Source organism: Pteropus alecto, unplaced genomic scaffold (assembly GCF_000325575.1).
Source record: "Pteropus alecto unplaced genomic scaffold, ASM32557v1 scaffold74, whole genome shotgun sequence".
Taxonomy (NCBI): Eukaryota; Metazoa; Chordata; class Mammalia; order Chiroptera; family Pteropodidae; genus Pteropus; species Pteropus alecto.
The window spans coordinates 2,909,337-2,926,627 of NW_006436291.1; the positions used below are offsets into that span (position 1 = coordinate 2,909,337).

Sequence of the window (17,291 nt, forward strand, 5' to 3'; positions counted from 1 at the left end):
GGGGGCAGGGGCCGGGGAAGGGGCCGGGACGAGAACTGCCTTGGCTGATCGACTGTGAGGATGTGGAACCGATTCCCGGAAAACTGGCCAGGTTCGCAGACGCCGCTGGAAAACCGGTACCTGCCGGTCTAGGGCAGCGGTGCCCTAACTCCAAGGTCTCTAACCCGCGTGCCCTTTTTTAGAGACTCCGGCAGTGCTGGAAAGGAGCGTGGGGCCCAGATGCCGGCCCTGCAAAGGGTGCGTGGGGCTCTCCTCGCAGGAGTGAGATCTGTGCTTTAAGGAAGCCCCAGGCTGTGGGCCAAGCTCCCAACCCTACAGAAGTGTGTCATCAAGCAGTTTGGAGAGGGCTGTGCGCACGCAGACCTAAGCCCACCACCCTGAGGACCCTTGAGTCCTCCCTTCAGTTTCCTGCCCTCTCTTGGGAGCTGAATGGTGTTTGTGAGATTACCTGACAGGAAGCGTAGCACCTCCTACTTCTAATTAGGCTGCGGGAGGAGGGTCACAGAACCGTTTCTGATCAGAAGCAGTAATTAGAGGGACAAAAATAGCATTTTACGGGGTTCTTCAGAGATGAGCTTTTGTGTTTTTGTTTGTTTGATGTTTTGTTTTTGGTGTAAGAGGGGGGAGGACCTGGAAACTAATCTCCCGAAGAAGGTTAATAGCATCTGGGCATTTAAATTGTCCACACCGTCCTTGTCCCAGACAGAGCTGGAGGTCCTGGACGTTCACTTCCCGTTCCTAGGAGCTTTTCACCGTTCCCGGAGGCAGCAGTCCCTGGGTTGTCGCTTAGGGGCAGAATGGCTCAAACTGTTTGGTCTCACGGTCCCTTTACTCTTAAAAATCATTGAGGACCACTAAGAGATTTTGTTTATGTAGGTTATTAACTGAATAATTTTAAAAACTTCATCTGTCAACTTATTTTAACACAAGGATGAACTCATTCAGTGTAAATATAAACAATCTTTTAATGAAATATGTTTCCATTATCCAACACAAAATAATGGGAAAGAGCAGCGTTACTTTATATTTTTGCAATTCTCTGTAATACCCGATTTAGTACAAGACAGCTGGATTCTCAGTTTTGCTTCTGCATTTGGGAAACCCCACTGACACTCATCAGGAAATGAGCAAATGGGGCAAAGAACATCTGACCTTGTTACAAATATGTTTTTCACCTCTTGGACCTCTTGCAAGCATCTCAGGCCCCCTCAGGTGTCCCTAGTCTACGTGGTGAGAATCCAGATAAATGGGAGCCAAGCTCCCAGGGGTGTGGGGTGACTGACAGGAGGGAGGTGACAAGCAGGGCAGGCACATTTGGGATCCATTCACTCACACCACTTTGTCCCAGAGAAGCCCCCTCCCTCTCCCACACCAGGCAAGTGGCTCTGGGGAGAAATCCTGTGGTTATTTTAGAATCCATCCACTGTCATGCACGAGGCTTTTAAATTGAAGAACGTTTTTCTAACAGGAAAACATTGGACACCTAAATGTACACAATAGTAGTGGTTAGATAAATTACAGCTTCTCAAGCCAAACACTCGGCGGCCTCAAAGAGAAAGTAAGAGGCGTGTTCAGTATGAATAGCCTGCAGGTTTATTAAGCAGAGAGCACACGTATAGAACAATGTGTATATTATGGCCTTTTTAGTGTGTCTTTGAAAGAAAATAATATTGCATAACTGGGAAAAGAAACAGAAATTGCTTATAATAATTGGTAATCTTTGGGGAGATATAGAAACTAAAGATTTTTAAACCTTCCAGCAATGAGTAACATATTGTGTACAATTGCTGATTGTGCAATTACATTCAGTCCTTAAAGAAGCGTGAGAGGGTTGGCGGCGGCGGCGGCGGCGGGACCGAATTTCATTTCCGCGGGTTTCGAGCTGTCCCTAGCCGGGGCTCTGGGAGCCCGCGGGCCCGCCTCGGCCCTCGAGCTCCGCCCCCACCCCTTGCCATTGGTCGCCCGCCGCGCCGCCCCGTCCAATCGCAGCGCTTTGCGCCAAATTTGAATCGCTGTTTTCATTTGAATCGGGAAAACGAGGCGGGCGGCTTTCCGCGCCGGCGCCGTCAACGCCGGGCACCTAGCGGACGTACCTGGGCGGGCCAGCGGGTCACCCGCAAGGGCGACGGAGGGGGGAGCGGGGACTGCGGCGGAGGTGGGCACGGGCCCGCGGGCTGAGTCCCGGACCCTGTAGCGCGGGGCGGGCGGTGGACGCAAGTGGACACGTTGCCGGCTCCTCACCGTGCGGACTTTGGGTTGCGCCCCCGCGAGCGGTGGACCCATTGGTCGCGGTGATTCGACCTGGGTAAGTCGGGGCACCACGGGGGCGGAGGCCGGAGGCCGGAGCCGCAGGGACCCCTCCTGGCTCTGCGGAGACCCACGCCGGGGGCGCGGCCTGGGCCCGGCTCATTCTGGGCTCGGGCTCGGGGTCTCGGTGGGAACCACCCGGAGATGTGACTACGGTGGGCGGCGTCTCGGCCGCAAGTCTTTGGGGGCGCTGGGTGCTGGAGGGCGCCCTGGGGGACAGCCCAGGGTGTGGCTGGATCTCTCACAGATGTCAAATAAGGTGTGTGCCCGGATGGCAGGGCATCGGTGAATTGTCCAAGCAACCTCAGTTGGTCACTTAGAGTGACTTCTTAGCTCTTTGCCGCCCCCCGCCCCACGCCGCGTGTTCTCTTTTTGTCGTTTTATGCAGCGGTGTGTCCCTGCGGTGAAGGAGTCGCTCGGAGCTTGCTTCAGTGACTTTCATGCCTGAACTTCCTGTACGGGTGCTACTCAAGTTCTGGTCTTGAAAATGGGTCCTACAGGACGCCTTGTCACCATCAAAAGGAGCGGGGTCGACGGCCCCCACTTTCCACTGAGCCTCAGCACCTGCTTGTTCGGGAGGTGAGCCCTGCGCACGCGTGGACGGTTTAGCTGAAAAGACCTCAATATCTTAATAAGGACAGATTAACAGGCCGGAAACCCGGCTCTCGGCGTCGTTCCTGCCCCCACGTTTGTTGAGGCTTCCTCTGTGTTGTCAGCTTCACGTAGTTGTTTATTACAAAACAGAAGTTTGAAAACAATGTCTATATGTTAACTGTGTTTTTGAGTCAAACATAAACGTTAAAGTTGATTTGATAAACATCTTTAAGTGGAGAAAAATATAGATGATCTCAAATCCTGATTCACTTCAGGCGGTCTTCAGAAGACAGCTGTTTATGCGAAGTCCCTCCAAAAGGTTGCATTCATTGGCTTCTGGGGGACACTGTAGAACAAATGGAGAAGGAAGCTCCTGTATGGCTTGCCGGACTTTAGAGAAAAACAAAAATGGGTGGGAAAGCCCTCCTGTGTGTGTGGTGGTGATAACTGTGGCTCCCCTAGCACAGGCGACATTACTAATTGCACCCCCTCTTGATTTCTAACATGTGCCTTTTAGACAAATGATAGGTCACCCCCCCCCACCCCCCGGGCTCATAGAACCCTGTGTGGTGCCACCCCGACCCCTTGGACCCATACCCTGTGCATGCCACCTCAGACGTTCCAGGCCCTAGCTCACCCTGATGCTTTTAGCGGGTTTGAACTTTGTGACTGGAATGTTCTCTCCATCCTCCCATGAGTGAGTCCTTTCCAACTTTCAGATGTCAGTCCAACTGTGACCTGAAAAGGAGCCTTTGGTGAACAGGGCTCTTGTTTTTCCTGATGCCACACGCGGTCACGCGTCCAGGCAGCTGCCCCACCGCTGAGCTCCCCGGAGGCAGGACCGTTGGGGTAATAACTGTGTCGTTGGTGCCTGGTACGGGCTCAGGCAAGTAAGAGGTCACGAGGGCTTAGCGCTCTGGTCAGTGTCCAGTGGAAACATGGGCTGTGGAGAATTGGAATTGGTATATAGCAGTGGTTCTCAACTGGGGGCCACCTTGCCCCCCAGGAGACATTTTTCCGTGTCACAATGTGGGAGGCCGACGCTGCTGGCACCAGTGAGCGGAGGGCAGGGATCCTGCTAGGCGTCCCGTGGTGCATGGGACAGATCCCACTGTGGAGAATTATCCGGCCGGCCTACACTGTCAACACGCAACGGCGAAGAGCCATCTTCTATATGACTGATCCGGCTGGCGGTCTCCTGCTGGACAGACTCTCAGTTCTAATGAGATAGTCGCTCCCTCTTGCTGGAATATTCTGATGCCTCCAAATCAAATTCTCTTCTTTGATTTAAAGTAGCTGTTCACTTTCCATAGCTTCTTTTCTCTTCTATAGAAAAATGTATGAAAACATTCTGGTATCAAAGGGCAGCCATTCTAGTTATTATACAGCAGCGAATAAGCCTATTTTTATATAAGATTTTATAATTTAGAAACCAATTGGTTTGCTCATAGGACTTGGGTAGGAAAAGAACTGAGACTCCAGAGGCTCCTGCTGAGAATGGAGAAGAGAGGGTACAGTCATCCAAGCTTAGAAAACCACAGGGTGGCCATGGGGACACCAGGGACCCAGAGACCTCACCAAGGACCTTGATGAGTTTCTGCGTGTTGGGGAATCCTCCTTCCTGGTGCTTCCTGCTATTTGTGAAAAGACAAGTAGAATCTAGAGAATGTTTTTTTGTTGCTGGCAGATTAGTATTTTTAGTGATAGGAGCCTTGCGAATCTGTCAGTTAATACTGTTTTAAAAGCAACAATAAAAAGCTCACGAGTAATAGCATTTGCTGTGCGCCAGGTAAATGACAGGTGTGAGTAACTCATTTAATTGTCTGAAGAACACCGCGATGTGTGCTAATGTAATTCTTTCTTTGTATATGAAGAAACTGGGGCACAGAGAGGTGCTAGCATAAAATACAGCACTTTTGGTGATGGCTAAACCTTAAAATATGCATAACATTACAAATAAATGCACACAAACCTTTTTATAGAAGAAAAAGCAGAGTATTAAAAGTAATTATTTTCCAAACTGATATAAAAATATTCCTTTAGTTGAATCTTAGAAGCATAGATATTTTAGTTAAAGGCAAATCAATTTATATTCTAATACAATTATTTTGAAGTGATCTAAGTTTTAAAGATCCGTAATAGTTGCTTGTACAATACTTGTAAGAATTATGCGCAAACGGCAAAGATCATTCGCATGACCCAGTGTGTTCCTTGACGTCGCCATGCTTACAGATCGGACACGTAGTCAAATGCTGTTTTACTTTGAAACGTTGGCATCATTTTTTAAAAAGTTGCGACAATCTAAAAAGTCTTTAATTCATTTTCGACGAAGGGGTATCGAGTGTGACATTCGCATCCAGCTTCCTGTGGTGTCGAAGCAGCACTGCAAAATCGAGATCAGCGGGCAGAAGGTAAAGAGGCTTTTCGAAGTCTGTTTTTGAAAACCACTCGCTTCGCTTTTTACCTGCTTATTACATATCCCTCCCCTTTTTGTTTTCCACTCGTAGGCAACGTTGTTTAATTTCAGTGCCACGAATCCAACACAGGTGAACGGATCCGTTATTGACGAGCCCGTGCAGCTGAAGCACGGAGACATGATAACTATCGTCGATCGTTCCTTCAGGTGCGTAAAAGTCACTGGGCAAGAAACGGCGGCCTCCTGGTCCACCAGGAACCAGCCTTGTTGACCCTCCGTGGTCCTTCAACACGGGCGAATGTGTCAGAGTGTTCGAGAGTGTCATTTTCCACGCTAATTCTTAATCTAAAGTCACCTGACACCTGGGCCGCTGGGACCCAGTTCCAGGATTTGAGCACAGGTAACTGTGGAAGGGCAGCTGGGCCCTACGGAAGTTTCATTTTGTTTTAAGTATTGTGAAACCGCATGCGTTTTTTTAGGGCTTTTATTCTTTTATTTTTACTTTTATTTTTTTTTAAAGTAAGATACATTCATAGAGAAAGGAACAGAATGAGATGAATAAACAGCCCTGTGATCATCACGTTATGGGCTGAATGGTGGGGACCCCCAAAATTCCTGCGCTAAAGTCCTAACCCCCAGTCCCTCAGAATGTATCTGCGTTTGGAGATAGGGCCTTAAAGAGGAGATTAAGTTCAAATGAGACCTGTAGAGTGGGCCCTAGTCCAACCTGACCGGTGTCCTTTAAGAAGAGACGAGGACACAGAAGCCAGGGGAGCGGTGACTCAGAGGGACCCGCCCTGCGACCCCTGGACCTCCGGCTGCCAGCCTCCGGAACCAGAACCGTGAGAGCATAAGTGCCTGCTGTTTGAGCCCCGGTGTGTGGCGTTGAGTTACGGCAACCCCCGCAAGCTGACCCGCCCCCGAGGCACAACCGCAGCGTTTTTCGGGGCTGCTTTCCTGCGTCTTCCGGTCACTGCTGTCTCTCACCAAGTAAATCACGAGCGTGGCTTTCCGACGGCATGACAGTCCTTGGAGTTCCACTGCACAGGCCTGCACCCCTAACCACCACGGCTTTGTCTGTCTGTATTAAATGCCCAAACACTTGAAATAATGAAGTATTTGCAACCGACTTGTGGTGAGATTCAGAGCATGGATGTCAAAGTCTGTTGCTTCTCTCTGCATACGTGTTCCATCGAAGTAATATGTGCAGTTATATACACCCAATCATACACAATTTATTCATTCTGGATGGACGTTTGAGTAACCTCATTCTTGAAATGAGTCAGGGCTTGCTTGCTTTGTGATCGGATAGGGTTAATGGTTAATTTTTTTACTAATCTGTCCTGTGCGTTTGAAAAGAATGTGTATTCTCTAGCTACTTGGTTCAGTGTTCTTGTGTCTATGGCCATTAGATTCAAATTTCTAACTCTGGAATCATCTTGATTTTCCCTCCAATTCTTAGTTACTCAGACAGGTAAGTTAAAATCATGCGTTGAGGTTTCTTGTTTGTTTTCGTTTGATAGCTCTGTCGGGTTTTGCTTTCTGTTATTATTATCTCTTCCCGGTGGATGAAGCTTTCTTGTTTATCATTGTGAAACGTCCTGTACCCTTAGCAATGCTTTGGATTAGTGATTGCGTGCTGCCATTTTTGCTGCCACATACTTTCAACTTCTCATAATCCTTAGTGTGTAGGTATCTCTGGGGACCAGCTGTTAGGTGCAGTTTGGTTTGTAATCGGTTTTCTCCTCGATAGATTGACCCATTTATCATTATAAAATGGGCCTGGTCTCTGTGAACAATTATTACCTTAGAGTCTGCTTTGTCCGATATTCGTGTAGCCTCCCCAGCTTGTTCTGGTGACTCTTCGCTTGGTGTGTCTTTTACTTTCTTCATATTTATGTCTTTGAATCTAAACTGCATCCCTTGTAGGAACGTATAGTTGGGTCATTTTTTAATCTATTCTGCTAAACAACTCTACCTTTTTTGTGGCCTTCATTCGTATTAAATAGATACTTATTAACATACCATTTGAACATCCTGGTCCTTTCTTTTACTGTGCTTTTGGTGAATTTGCCTTCGTTTTTCAAAGGTATTGTTATTGATAGAGACTTCTAGGTAGGAAGATTTGCTGTGGAATAGAGACCAGGACTTTTGCCCAAAGGAGAAACTGTTTGAGCTGAGAATAATAGAGATGAGTGAGCGCCTCCAACGATGACTAGGAAATGGGTCCGGGGCGGGGAGGGGGCTGGACAAAGAGCTCTGCTCCCCAAGAAACAAATCCAGGTACCCCGCTGCTTCAGATCCTACTCAGGTGGCCTCTAAATTCAAATCGGGCCATTTCATGGAAGAACCTAAGTTCCGTATGCATTTCAAAAGGTTGTCCGTGAATCTATAGCTGAGGTCTGAGAACAGCTCTGTATGGTGCTAAGTATCTATCAGCCATGAAATGCGCCTGTCATGGTTCAGATACAGATGGAAAAAGTGGGAAACCGAAGAGGATGTCGTATGATCTTAAAGTACCCCTCGCTTTGTGGTTCCCACAGAACCACTGTGACGTCACACAGTGGGGAAGGTGTGGACCCCACTGGGCTTCCTGGGTGACCCTCCAAGTCATCAGGATTCCCATGGATGGGAACAAGCGGAAGCCTGATTCTGCTCTGACGCGCAGAGGGTTCACACGCAGGAGCTGCTCGGGGGTGTGAAGCATACGAGCTCGTCGACTGCAAAAAATTAGTCTGCATCCTCAGCCTTAGACAGTGGGGTTCCAAAAAAAGCTTGAGGCAACTCGTCTAAGTTTTGTGTAAAAACACTTGCCCAACTCTAACTTTTTAATTTCCAGGAACAGGTTTTAAACAAAACCTGAATTCTGTTCCTTGCTCCTTGGACGTTAATCTGATACGCAGGCTTTGCCATCCGTCACAGATCTGTAATCTGAATGTGTGTCTCATTCTTTGCACCTCAGGTATGAGAATGAAAGCCAGACGACTGAGTTTCCAGGACAGAGACGTGAACAGGTGATGGGGGTTTTATCCAACTTTTGCACGATGGTGGGAAATCATTTATATGTGTGGTTTCTTCCAAGGGCAGATGACTTACCAGTTACAGTAGGGAAGTGTAACCAAGGTGTTAAAACAAATTGAACTTAGATTAAAATAATTTAAAACTATACTTCCTCTTTTATTCAAAATGAGTCTTGAGTCAGTCGTACACTTTTGGCCCCAAAGATCCCAGAGTTTCTCTCGGTCTGATCTTGCAAATCTTTGGTTAGGACGCCCTAATACACAACTAAAATTCTGGAAGTACATTATCCGGTGGCTCACCTCATCTTCCGTTGTCCTCATCCGTCTTACTTCTATGAAGTAACTGTGTGAGGGCTGTGAGTACTGCTGGTGCTTTCCATTTTGATGGGCAGGTGACCCATGACCCTGGAAGAGAGTTAGCATGCTGTGTCATGTGCGAGCATCTTCACACTCGTGTCCATCATTGAAGGAAACATATTCCAAAGGGTGCAGCTTATAAAAACGCAGTTCTGGACCCATCCTTGGAGGTTTACTAGGGCTTAGAAGGTTTAAGGTAAATGCGGAGAGTTTCTATTTTACTTTTTACAAAGCTACCCAAGCTAGTCTCCCAGGACTAGGTTGGAAGTCACGGGCTTAGTCTTGTCACTTGAAATCAGCAGGCAGTGACTTATAGAAGCTCTGCTCCAGCTAAGTGCTCTTTCCGCCCTAGAGACGTGGCCTTAATGCCGACCCCGCTGCTTATCCGCTTTGGGGGAAAACTAGCTTTCAAGGTATCTCACCCACCAGCCACCATTCTAACTTGTTAGGTGTAAGAGAGCCAGCCCCAAACCTGGATAATGGGTTGGTTAAGTGGTCTCAGTGTCTGTTTACTGTCTGGATTGCGATTAAGTACTAAAATTGAACAGTGAGAACACATTATAGCAATTCGACAGTTAATTTTATGGCTATTGAATATAACAGTACAAAAAGTAGGGGCTTATATTTTGTACATATTTTTAAATTTTAATTCATTTTCATTGTTTAGTCGTAAGAGTCTTGGTCAACGTCAGGTTGGAAATTAGAAACTGACCCTTCGCATGAGAAGTGTGAGAAGCAACGTGTGAGATACCAAGCAATCTGAAATTGATTAAAGAAGGAAGTGAAATTATTTGCCTTTTGGATGTATTTTGTGATTTTTTTCTTTCTCCTTAATAATTGAAACAACGCTGGACTTTTGTATCTTAAGTATGTGTTGTTCTGAGTCGTTCCTCGGCCCCCGGAAACATTCCCTGAGGAAGGTTATGAAGGTGCTGATTTAGGGTCCACGTGGGTGGGCTGGGTGTGACCCCTGCACTCTCGGGGGGCCGGGCCTCGGCTGCACTGTGGCTGCTCTAACGTAAATATCCGCCAGCCGGGAGCACACGTGCTGGCTGGGGCCTGAGTTCACCACAGTCCTGCAGCCACTTTCTGATGAAACCGAGTATGAAGTCAGTAATTCTGTGCCTTAGGTAGAGTCACGGATACTACTGTGCAGGCGATGTTTAGTTTTAACTTTGGTTCTTCCTTCATATGATGACAAGAAAGAAGTTTGAGGAAGTTATAAAAACTCACTGCGGTTCAATTTAAACAATTTTTAGCTTCCAGTTTGTTTCTCTATCAAGGTATTTCTTAAAATCCGCTAAGAAACAGTTGTATTCAGCGAGCAGTAGCAGCTGAATGTCTCGGATTTAGTTTCTCAAAGCCCCTAACAGTTTGGTGAAGGTCATCAGTAGGAAGAATATTTAATACATCTGACTGCGGGTGCCGGGAACGTCTCTGACTCACCTCTGTTACTTTGCCGATTCACAGGTGTCTCCGCATCAGGGCCCGAGGTCTGACTTCTCTTCTGACCCTGGTTAGTAGCTTTGGGTTTTGTTCCTGGATCCTTCACGGTCAGTTCCCTGCGTAGCATGTGGCAAGGAAGTGACAGGCACAAGAGTATCCTAGAGCAGGCTCACGGAGGATGGGAGGTTGTGTCATTTAACTTGACAAACATAGGCAGACACCTGAGCTAGCTTTTTTCTTAAGTGACGTGTGGGGCGCCATGCTTCTTAGAGAGTGTAGACATATAGATCCACTTGTCGGCTTGATTCCGAGTGGATTAATAGCATTCAATGTCTCAGATTGGTTAGAGGAGGCTCCTGGGATTGATTTATTTGGATCACAATACTGGTATCAGAATATCGTTATTCCACATTCCGGGCATGAAGCAATTTGCAGGCTAAGTGAAAAGCTAGGTTACAAGCCAGTTTGAAACAGTTTTAAATTGTGAATGCTGCGCGTGTTCATCTTTGAGAAAGTCTTGAACTTTTGTTTCTTATTTCATAACTCACTGCCAAGACGGGAACGTTCAAGATCCCAACACCCGTTCAGAAGTCACTGAGGAAGGTGTCTCAGGCCCTGTGCACGCAGAGGGTGTCGGCGCTGCCCATGGCATTCCTCGTGCCTCGGGTGAGCCCGGTGCCAGGAAAACACCTGACGTTCCTTCCTCAGCACTTCCTGGAGATGACGGCAAAAACGCAGCGGGTCCCACTGCCAGCGAGTTTAGAGAAGATTCCAGTGTAACCTCAGTGAGCGGGAGTGGAGAACTGACTTGTCCTTCTACGCGGTGTCTCGAGAAGTGTGGAGAAAATGAGTCTCCCTTTAGGAAGCTTTATGAGTCTCTGAAGGAAGAGTTAGACGTGAAGTCAGAAAAGGAAAATGTTCTACAGAATCGTAGAAGGTCAGGGTCACGGAGTCACCGCACGACAGACAACGGAAGTGCTGTTGGCTCCCAGGGCGCGGCACAGCTGTGGGTCTCCCCAAAGCCTGGGCGGAGGTCGGGCCCGCGCTCCCAAAGTGAGGTGGGGTCTGCCTCCGGGGATCGGGGCCGCGGCCGGACAGAGGCCAGGAGAACGGACGTGGGGCCCGCTCAGACGCCCAGGGACGCCGTGGGTCCCCGTGTCGCCCCCAGGGAGCTGACCAAGAGTGAGAGCCCGGCACCGTGCCTGCAGCAAAACTCCTCGCGACCTGGGCCGGGCGGAGACCGGAGCCGCGGGGGTGACTCCGTGAGCCTGAGTCCCCATGTCAGCCTCGGGGCGGGCGGCGGACTGTCTGCTCCCGAGAGGATCTTAACTAGGACCCAGACCCAGACCGCCACTCGAGACGACGGTGCCGATAAGTCGAGAAATACACCAGAAAAAGCCTCGTCCAAAAAGCGGCGGAGCAGCGTCCCTGCAGACGCGGACATGCTCGCCGTGGACGCGGAAACTCAGGCTCCAGCCCCGCTCAGCCCGCTGCGCGCTCAAGCGGAGAGGAAGGTTCCAGACAGTCCCCTGAGCACGCCCGAGCCGCTGGACGTCAGCAACTCCGCCGAGGACGTCAGTAAGTCCACTTACCTGGAAACGTATTTTCCCCCAAAGCGCGCATCCCCCCAGTGAGCTAACGAGACCTTCCTTCCTTCAGTGACCATTCGCTCCGTGGCCGGGAACCCACGCGGCACTAGGAACAATGATAAGGTGGCCGTGTTCCCTGTCCACCCCGAGAGCTTTGCAGCCAGGACCTGGGTGAGCCTGACGGGGGTGGCAGGTGCAGGTAGTTAGGGGGACACGGCAGGGCGCCTCAGGTAGGCTGGTCCAACAGCGTTTGCTTCTCCTCTGGCGTCTGCAGCCCAGAAAGGAGAATAAGCACATTCGCTTTGCACAGGACGTTCGGTTCTGACCAGGCGTCTGTCTCCTGAGTTCGATCCTGTAGGTTAAGTCACGGAAGTCCCTCGGAGATCTTTCATGACATGGTGGCCCTCAGGTATCTCTAGTCTGGTCTCAGGGTCTCGTGCACATAGCGTCTTACGAGACACTGGCCTACACTGGCACCCTGGTGCTGCGTGGATTGCTGCCTTTGCACTGCTGACGTCAAGCAGACAGCGCTGTCCCCGGCACAGGAAGTCTTGTCATCACCAGTTTGCAAATGGGGAAACTGACAACCTGATGTCACGGGGAGTGGCGGAGGGAGGGCCTCTGTATCTGTAGCAAGCTTGGCAGCTGCGGGCACCCTGCTCTCTTCAGGGGTCCCCAGGTGTCTGGGGCAGCACGCTGACTGTCGGGGCTCTGCTTCTGCAGCGGCCTGCTGTGTGGGGCGCTGCAGCGCTCCAGACTGAGACCTGCTCACATCGGTCACAATGTTCCATGAGTCTCCTGTTTGGACAGGATTTATCTTGATTGGCGGTTCATAAAGACGCATCCAGGGGGCTGAGTTGCGAGAGCTGTCTGTGAGAATCGCCTGAGGTCTCATGCTCATTCTGCTCACAGGATGGGTCTGGGGGAGGCCCAAGTCCATGTCTTGGGATGGTCCCCTTGGGCCACCGCTGCATCCACCTGCGTCAGGCCCCCGCTCCACAGTGAGAGCCTCCGCTGCAGGCCGGTCCTACACAGGACTCTTCAGCGTTTAAAAAGTATCTTTGTGCTGTCAAGCTGGGACATGATGTCTCTGTGGGTCGACCCTGACCTTTCACGAGCTCTTAGAGCTGCGTCAGCTTCGCCAGCGTCACAAGGGAATGAGGGTGTGCTGTCGACGTTGGGTCCCTGAATTCCATGCTGTCAGTTTGTCTTTAACAGCGGTTTGAAACCAGTCGTGAGTACGGATATGGTTCTCAGCCCCTTTCCCCGTTTGTGTTCATTACCTTAGATAAGATGGAGGGGGTGCCCTCCAAGAGAAGGCGGGTCTCCTTCGGTGGTCATCTGAGACCAGAATTATTTGATGAAAACCTACCTCCCAATACACCCCTCAAAAGAGGAGAAACGCCAACGAAGAGGAGGTCCCTGGGAACCCACACACCAGCCGTCCTGAAGAAGATCATCAAGGTACGCTCAGCAGGCAGCGTCCGGTGCCGACTCATGTCCTTGGCACATTCCTTTCCAAGCTCCTCATGCCGTAGAATTACAACTAAGACCTTTCTTTTTTAATAAAGAAGTAAAAGTAAAAAAATCTAAGTGAGAGCTCATTGACCTGGGTGGGCAAACGAACACCTGGGCTCCTAACCACTGGCTGCCAGGTGGCGGGCACAGGTGGGACCTCAGAACGCTTCCTTTTCCTGCCCGGGGCTTACAGGATCAGAGGTCACTCTGGGGCGACAGTGAAAACTAGCAATCTAAAAGAATCTGGAGCCGGCTGGACACATAGCCATAAGCTGGTCACTTTTTCTTTTAGAATTGCAAGGTGAGGGGGCAATCTGGGGCGCGCACACCTGAGATTGTCACAGCCAGCTGTTCAGAACTTTTGATCAGCTGCCCCAGGCTGTGTTGTCCCCTGAAATACCCCACATAAGACTTGCTGGCTGCTTTTTGGTCTCTTTCTTGCCCCTCATGGGAGGGGGACAGACCTGCCCGTGCCGGCATCCGCAGGTGGAGGTGGCAATGTTTGGATGCTTGGACACGGGCCGCAGCTGTCCTTGGGGTGGCCTCGCGGCCAGGCTTCTCAGGGGCGTTTCCATCTCCTCAGGAGCAGCCTCCGCCCTCGGGGAAGGATGACGCATCGGAGATCCGCTTGGGGACACCTGCACAGAACGCGCTTCCCAGCCTGCCGGCCCGGACTCCCACGGGCCCCGCGGCTGCGCACACGCACGGCGCGCGCCCGCTGCCCTCCGGGCCACCGTGTGCACAGGGGACAGACCTTCCGCGGAGCGGGGGCCGGCGGAGCAGCGGCAGGCCCCCCAGGCCGTCCATGGGGCGCAGCCAGCTGGAGCTCCTGCAGGCCATTCACTCCAAGAGGCGGAGCGGCGCCTCCGAGGCCAACCTAATCGGTCAGCATGGTGGGGACACATGGGTTTTAATCGGGTTTTCCCGCCTGTGCTGGTTTGGGGAAGTCTGAACATCTTTTCCTTTTGACAGTGGCGAAATCGTGGGCGGACGTCGTGAGGCTCAGCGCCAAACAAGCGCAAACCAAAGTCGCCAAACGCAGCGCCCAAAGGCCCCCGAGCAAACGGCAACGGAGAAGCAATATGCCGAAGGTGTGCACGGTAGAGGCGGGCCGCCCTGTACACCAGACGTTGTTGACGATTACGCCAAGTGTGGGTCTGTGCTTTGACACTGTTGTGTTCCCGATTTTTTCCAGAAGCCCGTGGGCAGCGTCCACCATCCGTCCAGCACCGGCCACGCAAACTCGCCGTGTACTATAGTCATAGGGAAAGCTCACCTGGAGAAGGTAAACGCGCCCGCCCGGCCCTGCAGAATGCTGAACAGCTTCATATTCAGCAGAAAAGCCGACTTTAATGAAGATCTTTCAGGTAAAACACAAGCCTTTGACACTCCCACGGGTGAGGGCGTGCTGGGTGCTGTGCTGCTTACCTGCTGTGGGCGGGGCGGCAGAGTAAAGGGACCGGCCAGCTTCCGGGGCGTGATGCTCGAGGGAGAGAAAGCTGGGTGGGAGAACAGGGACAGGCCCCTGACAATCTGGGGACTACGCACCCTGAAGGAAACAGGTGCGAGCGGTAAATTCACGTCAGTACCTCGGAGAGCGGCACGCATGCGCAGAACTGCAGCCCGCTCCGGGGAAGAAGGCGGACTTGCTCTTGTGCGTGCCCCTCCCCTGCGTTTGCACTAAATGATTACCCAGACTTGGGGCAATCGGTGTGAGCGACGCCTTGCTTCTTCAAGATTTCCTTTCCTTTTCGTAGCTTTACTGTTTTGGGGAACCAAGGCCTGTGAGAAGGTTTCCTTTGAGCATTAGTAGCGTACTTTAGCCAGTGTGGCCATTCTCGGTAGGAGTGGGCTGTGACTTGCTTATGGTGCCAGATCAGAAGCACCGCAGGAACCCGGGGCTTGCATTTCATGGGACCGAGTTAGACCCCGTGGTTCCACTTTTGACGTTGGTGGAGGGAGGTGAGACTTGATCGCATTGGGTAGAACCTTGTGTTTATTTCCTGGCAGATTTTTAGACGGAACAGGTGCTGTTCTCTGTATAACTCGTGGGAGATACCCTCTGATTAGCGTCGTATTGGGATCGATGCTTTTAGTTTTTTAAAAACCCACGACATTGTAGGGCATCGCTAACCGGAGTTTTGGTAGCAAGCTCTGCGAGTAGAAAATGTTGCACATCTACCTCCCAGGATGCAGATATACGTGTACCTGTGTGTCCCCGTAAGTTATGTGAACGTGTGAGCATGCATGTATATATGCTACGAAGCATTGAAACGCCCTCAAAAATATTTTTAAGATAAAATAAATAGAATCGACCGAGTTTGACCCCGTGGTTCCACTTTCGACATTGGGGGAGGGAAGTGAGACTTGATCACATTGGGTAGAACCTTCTGTTTATTTTTTAGACGGAACAGGTGGTGTTCTCTGTATAACTTGTATGAGATACCCTCTGATTAGCGTTGTATTTGGATCGATGCTTTTAGTTTTTTAAAAACCCACGACATTGTAGGGCATCGCTAACCGGAGTTTTGGTAGCAAGCTCTGCGAGTAGAAAATGTTGCACATCTACCTCCCAGGATGCAGATATACGTGTACCTGTGTGTCCCCGTAAGTTATGTGAACGTGTGAGCATGCATGTATATATGCTACGAAGCATTGAAACGCCCTCAAAAATATTTTTAAGATAAAATAAATAGAATTTACACACTCAGTACTGAAGACCGGATTTTCTCAGCCTTCCTTCAAGACATTTTCCTAGAGAGTCAGGAGGGTTCACCCCTTGGTGTGAGTAATTTTCGTGTTGAAACATCATCACGTGCTAAAGACCAAATCCTAGGTATTTTAAGTAAGGCCTGACAGGTGGCAGAGGGTGTTTGTTTGTTTGTTTGTTTGTTTGTTTTCATAGGCAAGACGGCCCTTGGTTGACTTCACAGATTGCAAGGATTTTGTCAGCTTTCAATCCCTTACTTTTTATTTTTTATGCCTGCAGCACCTGGTCTTCCTAGGTGGTCTCCCATCCAAGTACTAACCAGGCCCGACCCTGCTTAGCTTCCAAGATCAGACGGGATCGGGCTTGTTCAGGGTGGCATGGCCATAGACCAGAGGGGTCTTTAAGTAGTTGGCTGCTTTGGGAGCCTTCAGAACAGGCTTCCCAAACAGTTTGCACACGAGTGCCTGACAGTGTTTCGATCCATGATGGCAGAATGAAAAAAATGAGGAGAACTCGCGATAATATGAGTTTATCAGAAAGTTAAATCTTCCATTTGAAGTACTATGAGGTTCTTTCTTTCCTGAGATTATGCTAATACTACTTTTTGGTCTTAAAATGAAAAGACAGTGATATTATTATTTGACAATACTAAAATCAGGCAGCTCTCTGCCATCTTTTAAATGTGGAGACATTTTATTTCTGCATGACCTAGGACCTTTTCGAAGGCAGCGTGTGGGCCCTGGGTCTCTAGATGCCCTCCTGGAGGGGAGGTGCCGAGGGCCAGCCTCTGTCCCTTGACCAGAGCGCAGGACTTCAGGAGACTGCAGGCGACTTCTTTCGTTCAATTTTCTTTCCAAGGAGAAAGGCAAAGAAGAGGGCAGATAGGAATCTAACTTCCCATCACCTTCTTTTAACAAAATAAGTTTACGGTTCACACACCAGCCCCTTTTGCGACTCTCCCCGCCCCGGATTGCCCGGGCATAATCGCTTCTCTGTGCGTGAGGACCGCGTGGTTGTTCACACGTGTGAGCGATCTGTCTGTTCATTGCTTTTCCCCTATTTTCGTGTCACAGGGCTAACCGAAATGTTCAAGACGCCAGCGAAAGAGAAGGTGCAAATGACGAGCATATGTCCCACCACCTTTTCAAATTCAGAGGATTTGCTCAGAAAAATGTTTGCAGTCCCTAGTTCAGAAGAAGAAACACTGCTACGCACCACAAAAAATACAGGTTGGTTGGCAATTTTTTTTCTTTTTTCTTACCACTTTGATGTCCTCCACGAGAGCTAAAGATGGCGTTTTTCTTTGTAGAACGCTTATTGTGTTATTTCCCTAC

At 50.0% G+C, this 17,291-nt stretch overlaps 1 protein-coding gene and 1 non-coding gene across 3 annotated transcripts in view; one reads left to right on the forward strand and one right to left on the reverse strand.

Moving 5' to 3' along the window:
- Nucleotides 1-2,049: 2,049 nt before the first annotated feature.
- Nucleotides 2,050-17,291, forward strand: part of MKI67 (marker of proliferation Ki-67) — a 24,189-nt gene continuing 8,947 nt past the window's right edge. The window contains exons 1-12 of one of the 2 annotated variants that reach the window (XM_025047511.1): nt 2,050-2,305; nt 2,696-2,886; nt 5,234-5,312; nt 5,409-5,524; nt 8,280-8,331; nt 10,165-10,210; nt 10,696-11,718; nt 13,018-13,193; nt 13,831-14,131; nt 14,220-14,347; nt 14,443-14,614; nt 17,031-17,186. In XM_025047511.1, the coding sequence (XP_024903279.1) occupies nt 2,795-2,886; nt 5,234-5,312; nt 5,409-5,524; nt 8,280-8,331; nt 10,165-10,210; nt 10,696-11,718; nt 13,018-13,193; nt 13,831-14,131; nt 14,220-14,347; nt 14,443-14,614; nt 17,031-17,186 (2,341 nt within the window). In that variant the 5' untranslated portion in view covers nt 2,050-2,305; nt 2,696-2,794. The remainder of the gene's footprint in view (nt 2,306-2,695; nt 2,887-5,233; nt 5,313-5,408; nt 5,525-8,279; nt 8,332-10,164; nt 10,211-10,695; nt 11,719-13,017; nt 13,194-13,830; nt 14,132-14,219; nt 14,348-14,442; nt 14,615-17,030; nt 17,187-17,291) is intronic. The other variant, XM_025047512.1, reaches the window with a different exon arrangement.
- LOC112480520 lies at nt 16,228-16,346 on the reverse strand. The gene has a single exon (XR_003046619.1). It is a non-coding gene; the product is annotated as a 5S ribosomal RNA (ribosomal RNA).